The 18,918-nt window shown below is 41.1% G+C and overlaps 1 protein-coding gene and 1 long non-coding RNA gene across 5 annotated transcripts in view; one reads left to right on the top strand and one right to left on the bottom strand.

Moving 5' to 3' along the window:
• The window catches only part of pleca (plectin a), a 110,035-nt gene that overhangs the window by 7,920 nt on the left and 83,197 nt on the right, over nt 1-18,918 (top strand). For 2 of the 4 annotated variants that reach the window (XM_065947854.1, XM_065947853.1), the window contains exon 4: nt 3,961-4,174. In XM_065947854.1, the coding sequence (XP_065803926.1) occupies nt 3,961-4,174 (214 nt within the window). Of the gene's footprint in view, nt 1-3,960; nt 4,175-11,425; nt 11,635-18,918 lie in introns of those variants that run through there. The other 2 variants (XM_065947862.1, XM_065947860.1) reach the window with 1 other exon arrangement.
• On the bottom strand, nt 7,312-11,606 carry LOC136177066 (uncharacterized). The gene is made up of 2 exons (XR_010664716.1): nt 11,526-11,606; nt 7,312-7,560 (listed from the first exon to the last, which is right to left on the bottom strand). It is a non-coding gene; the product is annotated as an uncharacterized lncRNA (long non-coding RNA).

The following is an 18,918-nucleotide window of genomic DNA, read 5'->3' as shown; positions in this document are numbered from 1 at the left end:
ATCTTCATCCTTGATGCCGTTCAGCGACAACTTCGCCTTGTGTTTGCTGTAGCAGGGAGGGAGACAGACAGGCATGCATGCAGGCTGAGGGCGCAGATTCTTTCCTCTCGGCTCGCCCTCCAGCCCGGATCAGTACAGGTCTGACATCCCGGACTGGACGCCACAGGACGCAGGCGCGACTCCCGCTGCGGATGAGGATGATGGTTATCCAAGTTTGAGCGAATCGAACTGGGACGAAAACGCCGATTCAAACACTGCACCAAAGATCTTTTTATTTTTTTTATTTTTACGATTGATCAGCTGGGACCAACACAGCAGCAATCCTGGATATATTCAGCGTGAGTAGCTTAACAAGGAATTGCCTGCAGAATATTTCTTGTTTTGCCGCATCGCTGACGCTGTTTACCACATGATTTAGATTCACTTCAGTACCTGCAGATCAGAATCTAGGACCATTGTGAGGAAACACGGCGGTGTGTCTTTACAGCAGGTGCACCTTCAGCTCTCACTGCGGGTCAGAGAGTCTTTAGATTCAGGTGTGGCGATGCACTGCAGCTCCGAACCCATGATGTGTGCAGATTTCAGAGATGTATCTTGACTTGACAGCAATCTCTGATAATCTAGAGATCCACTCCTAACGAAGTCCATCAGCTGTTCACAGTTTGGAGGATACAAAGAGAGAGAGAGAGAGAGAAGGAGGGGATCGTGAGTTAGCTGTCAGTGTGATTCAGACACTGTAGAGTCTATTCATACCATCACACACCATTTAACTTTCTCCCATTTCCAGAGTTGAGAGTTTCAGGAGCATGCTCTTTAATGCTCCTCAGGGTTGCCTGGTAACTACATCACCCTGATGCTTTCAGCCTGCTTGGATGAAGGCCATAGGCTACTGCAAAAACAAAGCCACTCCGAATAGAAATGATCTAGAAACAGGAGCACGCGTGAAGTTGTTCGAGAAGTGTATGATGATGAAATGTCTAAAAGTCTGAGCAGCAGATGTTTTCAGCTCCTCGCTGTAATTACTTGGAATTGCAGAATACTTAATGATTAATTCAAAAGATGAAGGAGAGCCTGGGAGATTAAAAGGACTCAAACGTGGCTTCTGTATATTGAGGCAAAAAAATGTATTCTTATACGAGTAACTCTCAGGGGGAACCTCAAAGCTGCCTCTTCTTCTCTGATCTGTGTAGGAGGTATTTCAGAAGATATGAATTTTTAACATGCCCCCGTACTGTAGTCAGCTGTAACCTTTAAAAGAACCCAGGCATGCAGTGAACTGTTTTAATACTATTTCTTGTTGCTGAAAGACTGAAACCTTTTAGTTTGTAGGTTTTGCGTTATTATGATCTCAGAGCAGCGAGGTTTCCTGTTTGAGTTTTATCTTTATAGTGTCATGTTCAGGTGTTCTGTCACACCCCCCTCAGTAGCCTTTTGACACCATGCATGCTGGAGTAAGCTGCTGAACTTAAAAATAAAGGTTAAAATAATAATTAAAGAAAAAAGAATGTTGCAGCACTGCAGCCCTAACAACAACAAACAGTGGGGTTTGCCAGAAATAGCTTTTAGCTGAATCCTAACCTGAATGTGAACTGTCTCTGGTGCACTGTATTACTCTTGGGACAGTTGTCCTGTCTGCTCCCGTCCAATCAGAGAGAGGCTGTGGCGGTGCAGCCAGCGCCCCTGTGGGGAGCATCCTGTGAGCGGGATGGTGACTCAGCTAAAAAAAAAGGGAGCTGTGAGTGTGGTGACGATGTAGTGTACATCAGCAGCACTCTTGGATTTAGGAGAAACGGCACATTGAGCTGCAACTCTGACGTTTTTTTTCTCAGTGCACATGTGAATGAGACAGATAAACAATCGATGATTTAATAAAGCCTTTGACTCGATCTTAAAAGACAAAAAACGCGAGACCATTGGACAGTGCCTGTGTTTTTGAATTGTAATCTGTGATCACGACTCAGCACTTTATCTGCAAACCAATTTGCACATTATAGGTCAACCTTTTGAAAGACATCATCCTATATTTAAGCTACACCAATAACATTAATATAACTTTAATGACTCTGTGTATCTACACTAAATAAATGAAACTATATTATGAATGTAAAACTCACACTGAAGTGTTAAAGTTTCTCTTACACATTTGTAGAATTTAAGTGTGACAGTGAAACACCTTTAGATACCTTCACTACATCAGGTGTAATGTTTCAATCATTTGTCTCACAGTGTTACATCAATATCAGCATTGTTGCTGTTTGACATTGTGACATTTATATTAGTTACCCCCCACAAAAGTAGTACCAATCTCTGTTTCTCTCTGTATAAATATACATACCAACGTGAGTAATATTGACGGGATCTCTGTCTCCTTTAATGATGCTGATCATTTGGCTCACCCATTACTCTCAAAAATGGGGCTCATATTACAATAAAAAGACTGTATTGTTCACCATAGACTGTCAGGTTGTTGAAATTAATAATTTATGATGCATTACAATGCAGCTGTGGATGATTGTGCATCGATGCAGTGACACAACATAATCAATGCATATGCTACTTAGTGATGTTGCTTGTAGACTTTTAAGCTGTGACTGTACCTACATATAGGCTATATCATTTATTAGAAACCTGAGTTGACACTGATTTCTAAAGGACTTTCTAAATAATAAAAAATGGAGTATGTATTGATCTGACTGCTTGTCTTCATTGAAGTAGCCATGTGAAGTAATATAGAAAATTGAAGATGCATCGTGATATTAAATCAAATCGTTAACAGGATAAATTAATCGAATTGTGAGACCAGTGAAGATGCACAGTCCTAAACAACTGTATAATATAACATGTTTTGCACTGAATAAGAGCGTTTACCTGATTTTTCCCAAATGTGCGTGTTGCTTTAAGAGCGCATTTCATTATGGGTTGTGTTTGTATTTTAGCAGTTGTGCGTGACTGTTACCTGGTGTTCAGGTGTGCTGGAGTCAAACACCTTAATAGTTTGTGGTTAGCATGAGCCATATGAAGGTTTTTGCTGCACCAAAGTTTATACCGAGTAATGGACTTAATATTATCTGACTGGCAGCAGAGAGATAATATGCTGTCAAACACAGTAATATTAGAAGATGGTAAGTTTACATTGACTCCTTTATAAAGTTTAACTTGAGAAAGTGTGAGGAAAACTGAACATATTGAAGCTTGTTAAAAGTTAATCTGAGTTATTTTTCTATATATTCAATATTATATTAGACTATATATTTTTCTAAATTATTAAATGTATCGGGGCTATTTTTATTTCTATTTTCTTATTACTATTATTTTTTTTTTATTTTTTTACTGAAAATAATTTTACACCAGTAACCTGGTACATTTTTCTGCTTGCTTACACTTTATTGGACGATATTTTTTTGCGATATTATTTTCAAGATTTACTTAAATAAACGTTTGTGGTAGGTCTACTTTTTCTTTTTGTTCACTTCAATTTTTTTTCTAAAGTTACTATACATTTGAAGTTTTTTGAAGAGTGACCTTGTTCCATCATCCCCCAAAAAAGGGTTACAAAAACATAACGTTCTCATATTTTGGCCAATGTAAATTATAATGCTGAAACACTTTTCAAAAATTATTTTCATCATTTTTTTAAATGTTTATTCTGGGGATTTTTGTGCCTTTATTTAGAGACAGGACAGTGGATAGAGTCAGAAGTCAGGGAGAGAGAGAGAGGAAGAGGGTGGAACAACATGCGGGAAAGGAGCCACAGGGTCAGATTCAAACCTGGGCCACCTTTCTGGAGGACTATGATCTCCACACACGGGGCTTGCGCACCAACCACTCAGAATCCCCAACGCTAAGGGGGGGAAACAGTTTGTTAAAGACATGGGGGGGAATCGCCCGGACACACTTGTTTGGTGTGTTCTTGCAGTGATTGGTTTGACAAGTTATATTTGACCCTTTATGTCCATCCAGACTATGGAGGAGGTGAGGGAGAAGCCCAAGAGAAGACCTCTGGTCCGGGCTGCGTCGGAGGAGAGCTCCAGCGATCTGACTTCCATCAGTTACTCTCCGTCCCCTGGTGACACTCTGCCCTGGAACCTGCCCAAACACCATCGCATCAAGCGCTCCAAGTCGGCTTCTGGAGATGTGTTGGACCCGGCGGAGAGGGCCGTCATCCGCATTGCAGGTAAGATGTTCACAGGGGAAGAGAATGGAGGAACTCTGAGGGGTTGTTTTAAGTTCTGCTAACTCCTTGGTTTTTCTGGTTGAACAAGATTCACAGCGCACATGGACTAAGATCATGGAAACAACACATTAGCTCAAACATACAGTACATTCTCCTTCGTCTCAGCAGAATTTAAAGTACAGGAACATTCAAAACAAACAGCACCATGGCTAGAAGTAGAGATGGGACGGGTCTGATATTGACGTAATTTACAGATTGAATATCAGACTGACGGAGCCAATCCATGTCATTTTTAAGAAAGATCTTTGGGCACAAAACATTCTCAGCTCGTACACTCTCGCTCTGAAGATGTTCAGACTCAACTGTAAGAAGTGACCACGAATCGTCTCCATCATGAAGACGTTCAGACGAGATTGAGGTGCTCCTTCTATATGATCAGAAGTAAAATACTTAGAAACCTGACAGCTGTTGCTGCTTACTGTTTGTATGTGAAGCCAGCACAATGCAATGCTGGGTTTACTACAGCTTTGTATCGCCTTAGATATAACACCAACAACGATAACACTATTAGCTAAGATAATATAAATATCGGTATCACTACATATGTATCTCAATCGGATCTGAACTGGAAAAAAGTGGTTTGTGCGTCTCTAGCTAGAAGTAAATGCATCGTTATCGTAACTCTACGCGACATACATTTAAGGAATTCAATTGAAAAAATAAATAATGCAAAGTTATTTCTGATCATGGCCAGCTTTTAGAAACGGACCTTACTCGTCTCTATTGGCTGTTTGGGATTCCTGTTGTATATGTAAGATGCTCTCTTACCAAGGACAAAGGACTGGAGGAACATTTAGTTGAAATTAATGGCTTGATGTGATAGCGTTCTGATTCACTCTCTTTTCTTCTATTTACATCTTTACTGCTGAGTTCCTATTCTGTGCATTATACTGCTAAATTCAGCCAGTACCTCAGCTTATATCATACCTATGTACTGGTATCATACATACAATCTTATCCCTATATACTGATGATGATCTGCTCTCTACTTCAAGACATGTATCTACATTTTAATGAATTAAATTCTGACATACAACCATCTGCAGCACATATTGATCTTCACACTGCAGCAGGTCAACTGTTGGGTTAAGATTTCTCTTGTCTCATGTTACTAGAGACAATATTACAAACAGTGGTTCAATGTTCGCTAAAGCACTTTAAGTTACATTTCTTTTAAGAAGTGAAGCATCTCTTTAATCAGTTGAAATAGACACACTGTGTATCAACATTATTAGTTTGATCTCTTACTGCTCATTCATTCCCCACAAGGGGTTTCAAACTTCAGCAATGTCTCCTCATCTTCCAGAGGTCATGTCCAGGTTTTAAAGCTCCTTTGTCTCTGTTAAATGTCTGACCATTGAGGTCAGGCTCTGATGATGCTACTCGCTGCTTCAGCACTTCCTGTGGTGGTGTGTTGAGTTCATACAGTCTCTTTAAACCACGATCAGTATTACCAACCTCTTCCCCCCTCCCTCCCTAGTTGTCTGTGATATTGATTTGATGGGGTGGGGTACTGCAGCAGTGTTGTGTGACACAGTGTTGTTATCTCTGCACATACAGCAGCAGCAGTGTGAATATTGACTCCCTGTACTGGTGAAGTTCAGGTAGATAGTGGGATATCTGGAAAATGTATTTCTGGAGACTGAAGTTTGCCCTTCACATCACTTTCTGTGTTGTCTCTGTAGTCACAATCAGGATGCCAGGATTTGATGAAATGCATTAGATGAATATCAACGTTGCCTCTTTGGATTGCTGCCATAATGGCCCTGGTCTGATTCATTGGCCTTGTGAGACACATACAAGGCTGGAGCTTGCAGCTTTATCTCACTGCAAATGGAAACAGGACCATTTTTTATCAAGCTGCAGACAGTTTTGAGGGGCAGAGAGTGCTAGCTGACACGATATAAGATGTCAAGATCAAGGTTTTTAACATGATAGTCTATCGATCAGAAAGCTGTGACTCATGACAGCTGCTTAAATCATTTGTACAGTTAGAAGCATCATCTCGGACAAAGTTCAGCTCAGGTCTACCACTGCTTTTTGGACTGTGGCACAAAAGTAAACAACGTCTTTTGTTAGTTTTTTTTTTTTAGAGTTTCTAAACTAAAATGCCGTCATCCTTTTTCTCAGTTAGAGATACAACATGACTCATAATGTTTCCTGCACCATAGTGTGGGTGAAGAGTAGGGTGTTACTTTAGTACGAGTGAATCTTTCCACATTTCGTCCTGGAACATGAAGAGTGTTAAAGGTCACCGAACAGAACGTCATCAGAAGACAGAAGAAGGAATATCGGATCTTGTCCGTCATCCTGAATCGCTTTTCTTCCGTAAGCTCTTATTTTGAACTTCCTGTCACTCCAAATGCTCACTAGTACAGAAAAGTACTCTCATCTAAGCCTTAAATTCTGTGCTGTAGCTCTCACTACTCTGTTCTGTTTTCAAGGACGTGGGTAAAGAAAAGTTGTGGCGTCTACTCGTAAAAGATTCTGATAAATAATTCAGAGCAGCTTTCAACTTGGGACCGTGTGCAGTTTTTGTCTGAATATTGAGTTGTAAATCCATTATTGATTTTACAGTTTACAGTCATCATCATTGCTTGATATATCTTTGGCAGCGTGTTGTACTCATGCGCACCTGGTAAGTGCAAAGTTTGTTTCCTCTGTCTTCCAGACGCCTAAGGTGTGTCCCAGATAATGAAGACTGCCTTTGTTCTGCAAGGTGTAACAGATTATGTATACCTCTTTTACTATGAATCAGACAGAGATTCAAAGGCTTTTGTGCAGTTTACATGCTGGACACTAGGGGGCAGTATTCAAAGATAGAGCGCAGGGGAGCTTGTGTGGAGCTTGTCTCTGAAGCCCTTCATTCAAAGATCAGTTTTCCTGCTAACAGAATCTGCTTCTTCATTCATTAGCTCCACGTGGAGGTATTTTTAACCCCTAACCCATTGTTCATTTGTCCCTTCCACTTACTGAGCAACACTCTTATAACGTTTCAAATATTTAGAAAGTTGAAAATCTACATGCAGAAAACTATAAACCTGACCAAACAACCTGTGAAATAACTATTTGAACACTTTTTTCTTTTTGTATTTCTCCTTTGTTATTTACTTTGCAAAAGATAATTTAATTGAGATAGGATGCAGGAAGGGTTTCTCCTTTTATATTCCTCACGTTCCTGTTGTCCACACTTCCTTGCCGCTGAGCTGGAGGTCGGAGCAGGCCGTGCGTGAATGAGGACGGCGATGGTTGTGGGGACGACACAGTCCGATGGTGAGGGCGTCAGGCGGTGGTGGTGTACGGTGTGTACTAATGATCTGCCTCCACTGTTAGAAACGAAGTGACTGACTTAGGGATAGTAAAGCTAATGTGATCACAGTAATATATTACCTTTGGAACACATTATCCCTACACTGACTTTATTTCATCCTGTGAATAGTATTCAGACTGCCAACCTGTTAGCAAGCAACCGGGAAAGTTCATACACACACAAATCAGTGAAGACACAGAAAACAGTCAGTGAATAGTGAGAGGGGAGGAAGTTTCCTGTCTTACATTTGTTGTTGTTGATTTCTTTTCTTTTAGCAGGGAGCATAAATTGTGGCCGAGATTCTTTAGTTTGGTGATGTGTGGGCTGACCGGTTGGCAACTGCAGTCTGACACTGGAGCCAAAAGCCAGACAGGAAAACAGAGACGAGAGTGAGACTTTCTGTGTGAGAGACATCATCCGCTGCCCATTGATCTTATTTATTACACTTTGTACTGTGGTGGAAAACAACTTCTACATAAAACCCCCCAGATAGCTATGGGATCAGAACTGTCCTGTGTGCTGCAGAGGAAAAGGATGAATTTAATAAACAAACTCTCAGTCTTAAATGTTTGTTGTGATAAACAGCTTTTTAGTCTTCAATGACGCTAATGTATCCGAGTATGTATATGTTTTTATCACAGCATCACACACAGCAACAGTGTGGCAGCTTTTAGCAGCAGTTTTTCGCTTCCTTATGCAGCGTTCTTTGACTTAACATCTGGTGTTTCCACGGCAACGATAAGCATATTGTCTGTCATGGCGGCGGCCACAACAACAAACGTCCTGTTACAGCAACTATAAAGTTAAGGCTTTATCTGGCTTTGATAACTGTTGGAAATGTTTGAGGGAATGTAAGTACTCAAATAATAATAATAATCAAATAATATAGGTTTAGTCCATTTTGAATTAATTTAGATATCAAATTCTACATATTGCACCTTTAAACTGAACCATTTCATCAGGAAACAAACTTTTCCATCTACCAACATTTAGAGTGAGTTTAGTGTTTATGAGAGTCAGTGAAAAGTTATTATTCAAACACATGCTTTTCATTACACACCAGATTTATATCGAGCTTAATGAAGTCAGAAAAAAGTCCTCTGAAGGTTCTGCTGGAGCTGGAAGTCATTTCACAAATAAAAACGCTTCTTTCTCTTTTATCAGGTCATAACTCTCTAGTTGGGGAAAGTCTGAGTTGGGTTTCTTAAAGTTGCTGGACTTGTTTATTCAATTGACTCCGAGTGTTGAAATGTATTTTTTTTCACATTCTTGACTGAAGGATTTATTCAAGTAAATTTTGCAATTTGCAGTTTCATGCTGTTGAAATCCTGCTCATTCTGCTGATAGCTGTGTAAATAACCTGCCAGCTCAGTGAGAAAGTGATAACACACACACATGTGCTCAGGCTGCTGAGGTGATATTTTCATTTTTTGTTGATTTTGTAACACAGATTGTTGACAGTATCCGCACTGGTCTGATTTTAATAAAGCATGTGGTTAGTTTGTGATGCATTTGGAAACGTTTTCACTGTAAATGTTAGACTCCAGTTACAGTGATCACTGTAAAGCAGAGCCTGAACGATTAATCGGCCTGCCAATAATATCGTCCAATATCAGCATATCCAGCGAAGCGTAGTGTATTGGCTAATTTCATCTGGGATCTGTGCCGATATTTGGAGTTTATTCACCAGTGAAATAGCATTTAATTTGATTATCATTATATTACACTAGCAGTTGTCTTTCTGACTGTCACCAGCAGATGGCGCTATATGGATTACAACGTACATACATGTGCAGTTATTTTCCAGTTGAGTGACCATCTTGTCTTCATTATAAATCTTTTCCACGAGTGTTTGATAACTGCATTTGAGGGATCAACGCACAAAATGTGTGTGTACATCTTTATCTTTTTCTACAGTCGAAGATAGATCTAAGAAATCTATCGGCCGATATATCTGTATTGGATTATTTCTCTTCCTAACATCGGTATCGGCCCCAAAATAGCATATCTGTCGGGGCCTACTGGAAAGTGACTTTTCTTCAGAGCCTTTGTTAGTGCTATCCTCTGTTTTTATATGTCTTTGGGGTTATTAAAACTTTATGGTTCAGTGCCAGTCTTAGTGTTATAAATGCACGTCAGGTGCCATCTTTAAGACCTTAATGTCACTAATTAGGCATTTATCATTGGACTTAAAAGCTAATGTTACAATTTTGAAAATCTGGCTGTCTGGCCTGTGGAGTGGAAATGGATATCCATACGACGTTTGCACTATTTTCTACCATCACAGAGGATTTAGTTTAATTTTCACATCGATAATTTGGGAAGCGTTACAGTTTGTAGTGTTTGGCAGTACAAGGGCAAATCCATTTTTTCACTACACATAGAGCAGCAAACGATGCTCTGAGTGGTTCAAAATACGTGTCGCCCTGTAGTTTGTCTAGCAGAGCGTGCTCTTACAACACTGTCTGCAGCACATGTAGCAGAGCATCACCAAGAATCCACCAAGAATTTGCCGCCATTGTGTGTTACATTATCATTCATTCAATCATCTGTTGAAGTACATTTGCAAAGTGCAATCGTTACAAAATCAACAAAGTGAAAATCTTTGTTCATTCAAACATTCAGGGCTCTACTTTTGACACAAACATTTTTTGAAATTGGGTACAGTATATTGGATCCTGTTGCAGCGAAAGTCCCTCATAAATTGATCTTTTAAAAACCTTTTTAATAAAAAAATCTATCACTAATTATGCCTTTCCATCCATATGGACATTGAGCTTCTTGGGAAGAAATACTCTCCATGCTTTCGCAGTAAAAGTCCTCTTAAGTCTTCCTGTCAGAGTTTCTCTGTGCAGCTTCCAAACACTACTTCTTTGTAGGATGTAGATCCTTGAGTAGCTGCTCTTTTTCTTGGCATCCCAATGTACAATTGTCACTGCGAAATCTGTGAGGGCCTGTGATTTCTTTGAATGTAACAGTAGATCTGTTCACTGCTTCTTGGCAGTGTGGATCTTAATTCACATTCCTCGAAGTACAAGACTTCAGAAAAACTGAAGTCTGTTTATTTCTATTGCAGCAGTCATGAGTTTCCCAAAGTTGAATCAGAGCAAGGGGTGTCAAAATAGACTCAAACTGTCACATTGAAAAGGATTACATGAGGTCACTTTTTTGTTGTTGCTTATGAACAATCGTCATAGAGGAAAACATATTTATAAAGTCATTAAAATGTTATATAAAATATCATTTGACCTCACTTTCTGGAGTTTTTAGAGGATCTTTCTGTGTTTTGTAACTCTTAACGTTCACATATTCAGAGTATTTTATCTTTGAGCTGTGCGATGCAGAACTGATGGTGTGTTTTGTGCCGAAGAGGTGTGGTCCTCTGGCATTAAAACTTTAAAATCTGCCGTCATTCAGCTCTGGGAATATGACGTGACTTTGTGGAGAAGCGTGTCAGTGTTCTGGGAGGTTATTTTAAAGCTGTGAATAGTACAGGATCCACTTGCCCCAGTTTCGCCAACAGCAGGAACTCACATAACCCCACACAGCACCGTCATTTGTTTTTTCATCGAGGTAGCCATGTGTGTCTCTGTATCTGGGGTGTAGTCGGCCTGTGTGGTGTGTGTGTGTGTGTGTGTGTGTGTGTGTTTGTGAGATCCGCAGCTCTGCCTCAGCTAGTATCCGTCCTTGTGGGTGTGTGTTGTGCCTTTAAGAGGAGGGTCTGATATGAGCCCGTGTGTGTGAGGGTATTTCTCAAGCACAGGAGGGGAGAGGTGGTGGTGGTGGTGGTCTGGGTTGAAACCTACAGTTTTATAGAGGGGATACTGTGACAGTGTGTGGGTGAGGGTGAAGGTGGGCAGATAGTTGGACAGAGTACTGAGGGAGGGGGGGACAGAGAATTAAAAAAAAAAAAAAAAAGGATTCAGAATACCAGAGGAAAGTTTTTCTAAGAAGTGTGAGGAGAGAGGAAGGTGCACCTACCTCCAACTGAGTATCAGCCAGGCCATGTCCATGTTTGACCCGGGTCAGCAGCTGGCAGATGAGCAGGACTATGTGCAAGCCTATGAGAGCGTCAGAGAGAAGTACAAAGGTAAAAACTCCTCTTTCCTTAAGTGGCTTGAACATAACGTACTCAACCAGTGTTTGAATGGGAGGTTAGATGTGAATGAGGGAGTGCATGCTTCAGTTCGTACATGTTGACTTTGAAGCATTAATTGGTTCCACATCAATCAGATTTGCACTGATATTCTCTGGTTTAAAGGGCTCTCTGTGGATGTAGAAAGTTCAGTATGTTTTATATTTCTACTGCTTAAATGATACTGAAACATGGTCTTATGATTTGCAAAATGCAGCTGGAGAGACATCATAGTTTAGGATCCATTATCTGTTGTTATTGTAGCTTGAGACCAGAGTGAGTCATAGCGCTGTCCTTTATAATGTCATTGTGGTTTCCTCTGAAGTTGAGATGCAGGTGTTTGAGCTGCGGCCTACAGGTGAATCTATAATATATCAATAAAAACACAAAGGAGTCATGTTCTTCATAGTCTGTGTCCTCTTGTCGGACCTGGCAGCCTTCTTTACTTACAGGGAATCACTGGGCAGTGTGGGCACAGAGAGGTGAGACAGTTGGCCCGATGGTTAATGGCACAGGTCCAACAGTGCAGCATGAGTGATAAGAGAGAGCAGCCAACAAGGTGGCGTGTCAGAGGGACATTCACCTGATTACCACTGGGCTCACATGAGGGAGGTCACAATACCAGACTTTGATACAATAATAGTAAAAATCGAAGGATATCGACACCTAACTCAATACCATGGCAACCACAATACAAGTCCTAGGCAACCAACATTGTGGGAGCAGCAATAGCTCAGTCTGTCGGGACTCAGGTTGGGCCAGAGGGTCGCCTGTTCAAGTCCCGGTGTGGACTAAGTCTGGAAGTTGGTCTGGTAGCTGGAGAGGTGCCAGGTCACTTCCTGAGCCCTCCCAAGGTACCCTTAAACAAGGCACCGAACCCACAGCATCTCAGGCTCTCTTTTATGTGCAGGCCCTCACTCTTACATCCCTCCATTAGTGCAGATCCATCATGTTTGTGTATGTGTGTTTATTTTAGCATATGTGTGTGTGTAGTGTGTCTCAATAATGGGATTAATAAAGGATATCTTCTTCTATCTTCTTCTCCATTACAGTCATTGCAGTCACCATGCAGGTAGACTGCTGCACACTGTGTAACATGCACAAATATGTTTAGTGCAGTCTTGTAAGTCACCATCTTCCTGTTACACTCTGCCAGTGCTGGTTTTTGACTTGATGCTATTTGTTTTGGATAATTGGACATCCATTGGACATTGGCAACGTGGAAATACTTAGATCTGAAGTGTTTATTTGAGCTCCGGTTGTTGTCGATACTTTTGGTAATTGTAATAACGAATATTGAATTGTTTGAAAGACACGTGGTCTTGAAAAGTATCACATTATGGCCGCCTTAGCTCACGCTGCTATGACTTGACGTTTTTTTTAAATTTCAGAAATAGTCACAGGAAGCCAGATAAACCTGAAGACGTTCCTGCTGCTCATTTGCTTACAGGATTCAGAAGTCAAATTTGCAAGTGATGCAAAACCTGAGAGGGAACCATGGCCTCCACGCTGCAGGCAGCAGCTGGTCGACACTATAATATTCACTGATTTGATTTAAATGTGTCACAATAAATTGATTCACTATTCAATAAGATGAAGCTTAAATGGTCAAAATCAACTCAATTTGCAGGATAAACAATGAGTTTATTAATTTACTAATCAACGAGAAAGTTGGAGGTTTAACCACAGAATAATGTTTTAATAAGTCAGTTTTGCCTCTTGCATGTTAGGGTCACTCTCTGGCTCAACTTGCAACCAAAGGCAGATGTTTCAGGAACATCTGGAGGTGGTTAAGCGAGGTCGAAGCCTGACACTTGTCGTCTATCTAAAGTAGAACATATGTGAAGAAGCGGCTCTTTTTGTAGAGCCAGGAGCAGTTTGTATTGTGTAGATTATAGTGTCTGTGTGTCTGTGTAAATATATTTGTCAGGGCATTGTTCGTGAGAAGCTGCATGGGTGTTCAGCAGAATCTCTGGTTAAAAATAAGTTAGCAATAAAACCATAACTGTGGGCAGTTTCCAGTGAACTTACAAAGTCAAAGGGGCCTAGTCTCAGTCTCTATGTTGGGAACAGTATCATTCCATCCTGTCCAGTCACAACAGTCTAGTCATTTTCTTCCCATGCGGTTGCCCACTGTGCATGTCACTGTGGGCAGTGTTCCTGCTGTGTTGCTCTGGCATCAGTCTAGTGCTCCACGCCCCTCTTCTAACCTCCAGTCTCTGTGCCAGCATCTCACTTCCTGTGACTCTCTCCCAGTGCTGCTTTTTTGACTTGATGCTATTTGTTTTAGATAATTGGACATCCAGACTGAATGGAAAGTCTTGAGTGGAGTATAAAGAGAAGGAAAGTGGTTCCCTGTGGTGTGAAGCTGATCTTTTGTTTTTATTGTAGTTTGAAGTTTGTCACAAGATGTTCCTCCTCCTCCTCATCGCACGAGTATCTGTCTGTGTGTGGGTGTCTGTGTAAATAGACTGGACTTCCACTTGAGCTTGTGTATTTATTTTCTAGTCTTCTGACTTCTCAAAGCGCTTTTACACCGCAGGTCACGCCTACACATTCACACACTGATGACAGAGGCTGCTTTGTGAAGTGTCCATCAGTAGTAACTAATCCCATTCATACACATTCATATACCTGTGTCAAAGCATCGGGGTAAACGTTGGGTTAAGTGTCTTACCCAAAGACACATGGGACATGTGCAGGGGAATTTTCTTACTCTTATCTTAGGTTAAATTTTAATGTTACGTTTGTATTTATATCAAATAAGTTTTTTCCCTCTAAATTAATTTAGCAGGCTGTGAGATGACGCCGCTATCGTTAAGTTAGCTGCAGACCCGACTCGGTCCGCACGGATCACGGATCAACTTTGTGCTGTATCACTAAAAGTAAAAAGGTGTGCGTGGTGACTGGCGCTCCAGTGTGTGTGTGTGTGTGTGCGCGTTTGTGCAGCAATGTACTGTCTGTTGGTGTGTCTCTGTGTGCCCCGCGGTGCTCACAGTCATGACAGCAGAGAGAGGAGCAGGGAAAAGTAGTAATTAAAACATGCTTAATACACGCCTGCACTCTCTCTCTCTCCTCCACTTTCTCGTTCTTACTCTCTCATGCACGCAGCAACTTTATGATTAAATGAAAAATGAAATAAAAACAGGTCGGAAATATACTTGGGCAGCCATAAATATACTTGGGCGGCCCGCCCAGGTATCGTCTATGTGTGGGGAAACACTGTAGTATAGATTGATATCACATCAGAACTGTTAATTTGACTTTGGATATTAAACTTTTAATTACCTGCCTTTACTTAAAGACAAAAATCCATCCCTTCAAAATTCACAACTCTGCTGAGAGATATTAGAAAGCCCATACAGTACATACATGTTCTGTGCACCACTGGGATGTTGAGTGTGAACTCTGTTATGCTCTGTATCCCACACAACATGAGTATGGCTTACCTCAGTTATTCTATTCACAGGATGTGTTGTGAAGTTGTGAGGCATATTTTTATACAGTTAATTACTGTGACAGGTTGAAACACTGTGATAAAATGTGCTCCAGTTTAACTCTGTGTTTTGATGGCAACCGAACCGATCTATTAGTGTAAAACACGCAGCTCAGCTTTAAATACTCACCGCCAATATATCCCCCAGTTTACTCTGTCAGTCCGCAAGCTATTCTGGTTGAAAGACTTCTGACATTTAGTTCAATGAGACGTTGCTTATGAAGGCTGCAATAACAACAACTCTTGTAAAAAATTGTGCAGCCTGTTTTTGTGCAATCACTATCTTGGAGATAGAAGTCACATTTTGCTTATTTGTTTTGATAGAATAAAACTACTAAAGCTGTACACGTTTAGCTGAAGTTCTTTCTCCCTCCATAAGAAGTCATTTGAAAATCTGAAGTTCTGACGGAGGATCATTGCTGGGCTAAAAGGGCTGAGATCAGTTTGTCTTGTGAATCAGACCCCCCACACACACACACACACACACACACACACACACACACACTCACTTCCAGTACTTGCCTCAGATCGGTTTCATGAAACTTGACCTCACATTCTAAAATAGCAATACTCTTCACGTCTTGCATGCTGCACCAAGAAAATCACTCATGCACATACGCAACATATCAGAGAGCAGCCAGCAGGCCGAAATGGAAAATCAGAGTCGCCAACGATAACATCCAGTACACCTGCTCTTCTCTCAAAGTAACTTCTTTTACAGTTTGCATTGAGTGAGTCGCAGAGTGGTGAAATATTTTCTTTTAACAGTGCTATGCCGATAATCCAAACACTTAAGTCAGGTTGTTAACCTCACTGTATAAAAAAATTGTGAAATATCTGTAGAACAAATATCTCACATAGGACTGAACACATAAAGAGCAACATGAACACAGTGTTATTTTAGAGGGAAAACTTGGGTGTCTTTTTGTCTTCTAACTGTCGAGGTTATTGTCAGATGTTAATCGAAAGATAATGAGTCACTCTTTTCTCATTCTTTATGTAAAGGACTGGAAAGTACAGATAGATCAATGGATGGAGGAACTTCAGGTTCCACATGTATCGTAGTTGCATCTCTGAATGTGATGACCTCCACTGACAGGGAACATTCTCATTTGTTATCTCCACATATGTTCACACCTCCCCTCAACCCCCAACAGTACGGCACAGTCTCCCGTAGATTACCCATAACTCTGTGCTGCAGCATAATCTTCTCACCTGTCTGCTACTTCACAGGAGTTTGTTAGATGATCTGTTTAGCCCCCTTTGTTTGTTCACATGTGCTCCTGATACACACTGTGGGATGAGTACATGATGTGTGGAGCCCTCTTCATACTCGCACAAAACTCCTGGAGATTTGGGGGGCGAGCTGCATGTGTCAACGCCTCTCTGCGGTCGAGGGGTGCTGATGTTAGACGCAGCAGGAGATGTTCCTGAGAGGCTCTCAGCTGGTCATTTTGGATTTGATAGACACTTCATTTGATTTTTTTCTGTGTCCTTATCTAAACAACTGAAGTGCAGAACGGCACAGATTACCCAAACAAAATGTGCAGGGATTCTTTACACAGAGAGAACTTGTTTCTGCTGCAGACTCTAAATAGTGTGTTTTTGGTGTCACACTCTTTTATATGAATTGTCTGTGCCAGCTGAGTTTGGATGCATCTGCCTCAATTAGTCATGCCACATTATCGGCCAGTATTAGATGAGTTCACATTCTTTCATGCACTCTGTCTCTGATATCCCTTTCAAAATAAACGACCTCAAGATGTAGTTCGTGTCTTCAAGCCTGCAGAGAGATACAAATGTAAACCTTGACCCCCTTGCAAAGTGAACTGAGCTTGGCACAGTCTGCTGGTGGGACCGCGGAGGACGGAGTGAAGCTGTCGTAATTGAGACTGGATTTGTGTTAATGCTGGGGATTAGAGTCTTCCTTAAACCGAGGCAGTCAATAACAGCTGACATTAATTATGTTACCATACTGCAAAATATCTGTTCCACCGAGTTATTTTAATACCAGACACAGTCAGAAAAGCTTTCAAACGTCGCTTTTTTTCAGACACTCAGATGATGATGGAAGCTCAAAAACAACACTAAACTCTTAAGCTCAGTGCCGTATACTCAGAAAACACATGTTAAAATCAAAAATGATATGTGGGGCAAATGTATTTTTGATTCATATTTTGGGGCTTTTTATGCCTTTATTGTAGAGATAGGACAGAGGAGAGAGTCAGATATCAGGGAGAGAGCGAGTAGGGGGATGACATGCAGGAAAGGAGCCACAGGTGGGATATGAACCTGGGCTGCCCGACTGGAGGACTTGCGCCTCATTGGGGCGCGCACACTCACCACTAGGCTACAGGCGCCCAATGTTCTTTTCTTTTTATAGACAACAAATATCCATTTCTTGCCAACAGTCTTAGTTTTACAAAGATAACACGTTTGAATCTATTGAAATATGTCTGGCATTTGTTATGGCTTAAGAATGTAAAAGATTAAATGTAAAAAAACACAATATAACATTAGGTGGGATGATGGATGTTATTCCTTTCTCTTCCTCCTTCTTGCTTGTATGGTTGCTTCACCTGTACGTTCACCTGTTGCCACAAGGATCAATGCATTTTTAACAATTAACCAGAGGAGATTAAACAGTAGGAAGTCAGTGTTGACTTTCCCACACTGCTGGAGGTACAGATGCCTCACTATGACCATGGTCACTGGTTATTGAACATGACTGTGAAAGTCTCTTTTTATCATTGAGCTCTATTGGCATTGGCATGGTGTTTGGAGCTCGCCCAAGTGGCGATATGAAGAACTGCAACTTTTGTCACTTTCTCGTTGGCTTATTTTGTCACCCTCAGCGTGGCTTTCTGTTTGCAGAATGCAGCAGGTGATGACTGTTCATCCCTCAGCCCAACCCGTTTACTGTATGAGGGCACACAGAGATCCTGGCCTCACGTTGGCCCCGGTTTATGGAACAATAAGGCTAACACCCTGGTTCTGGCATGCTACAGTAAGCCAGACTAATGCCAGGAATGTCCGTGGTGAGCTGGCTGGCATCAACCCTTTTTTTTTTTTTTTTTTTTGTAGTCAGCAGGGTGCCTGAGTTTGAGAAGCACTGCTGCAGTTTCCACATCTAAACACAAACCCAGCTCTGCTGCCTGTCTCAAGATTGTAGCCATGGAAAGCTTAAAGATTCAACTCCATCTCCGTCTGCACCAAAGACAAAAAGACGGCCTGAATGAGTTGTCCTCCACAGCTGTAAATCAGACTGATAGTGGGCCTCTGAATACTTTTTCATCATGACACATTCTGTTAAATTCCTCTGATGTCGGTGCCTTTCGCTAAGTGCTCCCTCTCTTTTGTCTGAAGGTGACTCAGAGAGGGCAAACACAAAAAACATCTGAAAAAACAGCATTTTGTAAGCCATGCTGAATTTCTAAAGCCCCTTATACATTGCCAGGTCAAGGAATGATATTTACTTAAGGCTGGTAAACCTCGTCTGCAGTGTAAAGTGCACAGAAGCATCACGGTGGGGACAGGTCGTTCTGCTTCTGAGCCAGCATTAGAGGTGGTAACAGACGTGTAAAGAGTTAGGGTTAGGGTAAGGGTTGTGTGTCAGGTTAAATATCTTGAAATATTGTGTTAACACTCTGCTGCAACAATGTCTCATTACTAATGAATATATTTTTTTCTGTCATATTGTGATCTTGTTGTATAAACACAATCATTCTCAAGTTTCCAAACTT

Source organism: Labrus bergylta, chromosome 19, assembly GCF_963930695.1.
Source record: "Labrus bergylta chromosome 19, fLabBer1.1, whole genome shotgun sequence".
Lineage (NCBI taxonomy): Eukaryota > Metazoa > Chordata > Actinopteri > Labriformes > Labridae > Labrus > Labrus bergylta.
Note: the sequence above shows the minus strand (reverse complement) of the source record. Positions and strands in the feature narration are given on the sequence as shown.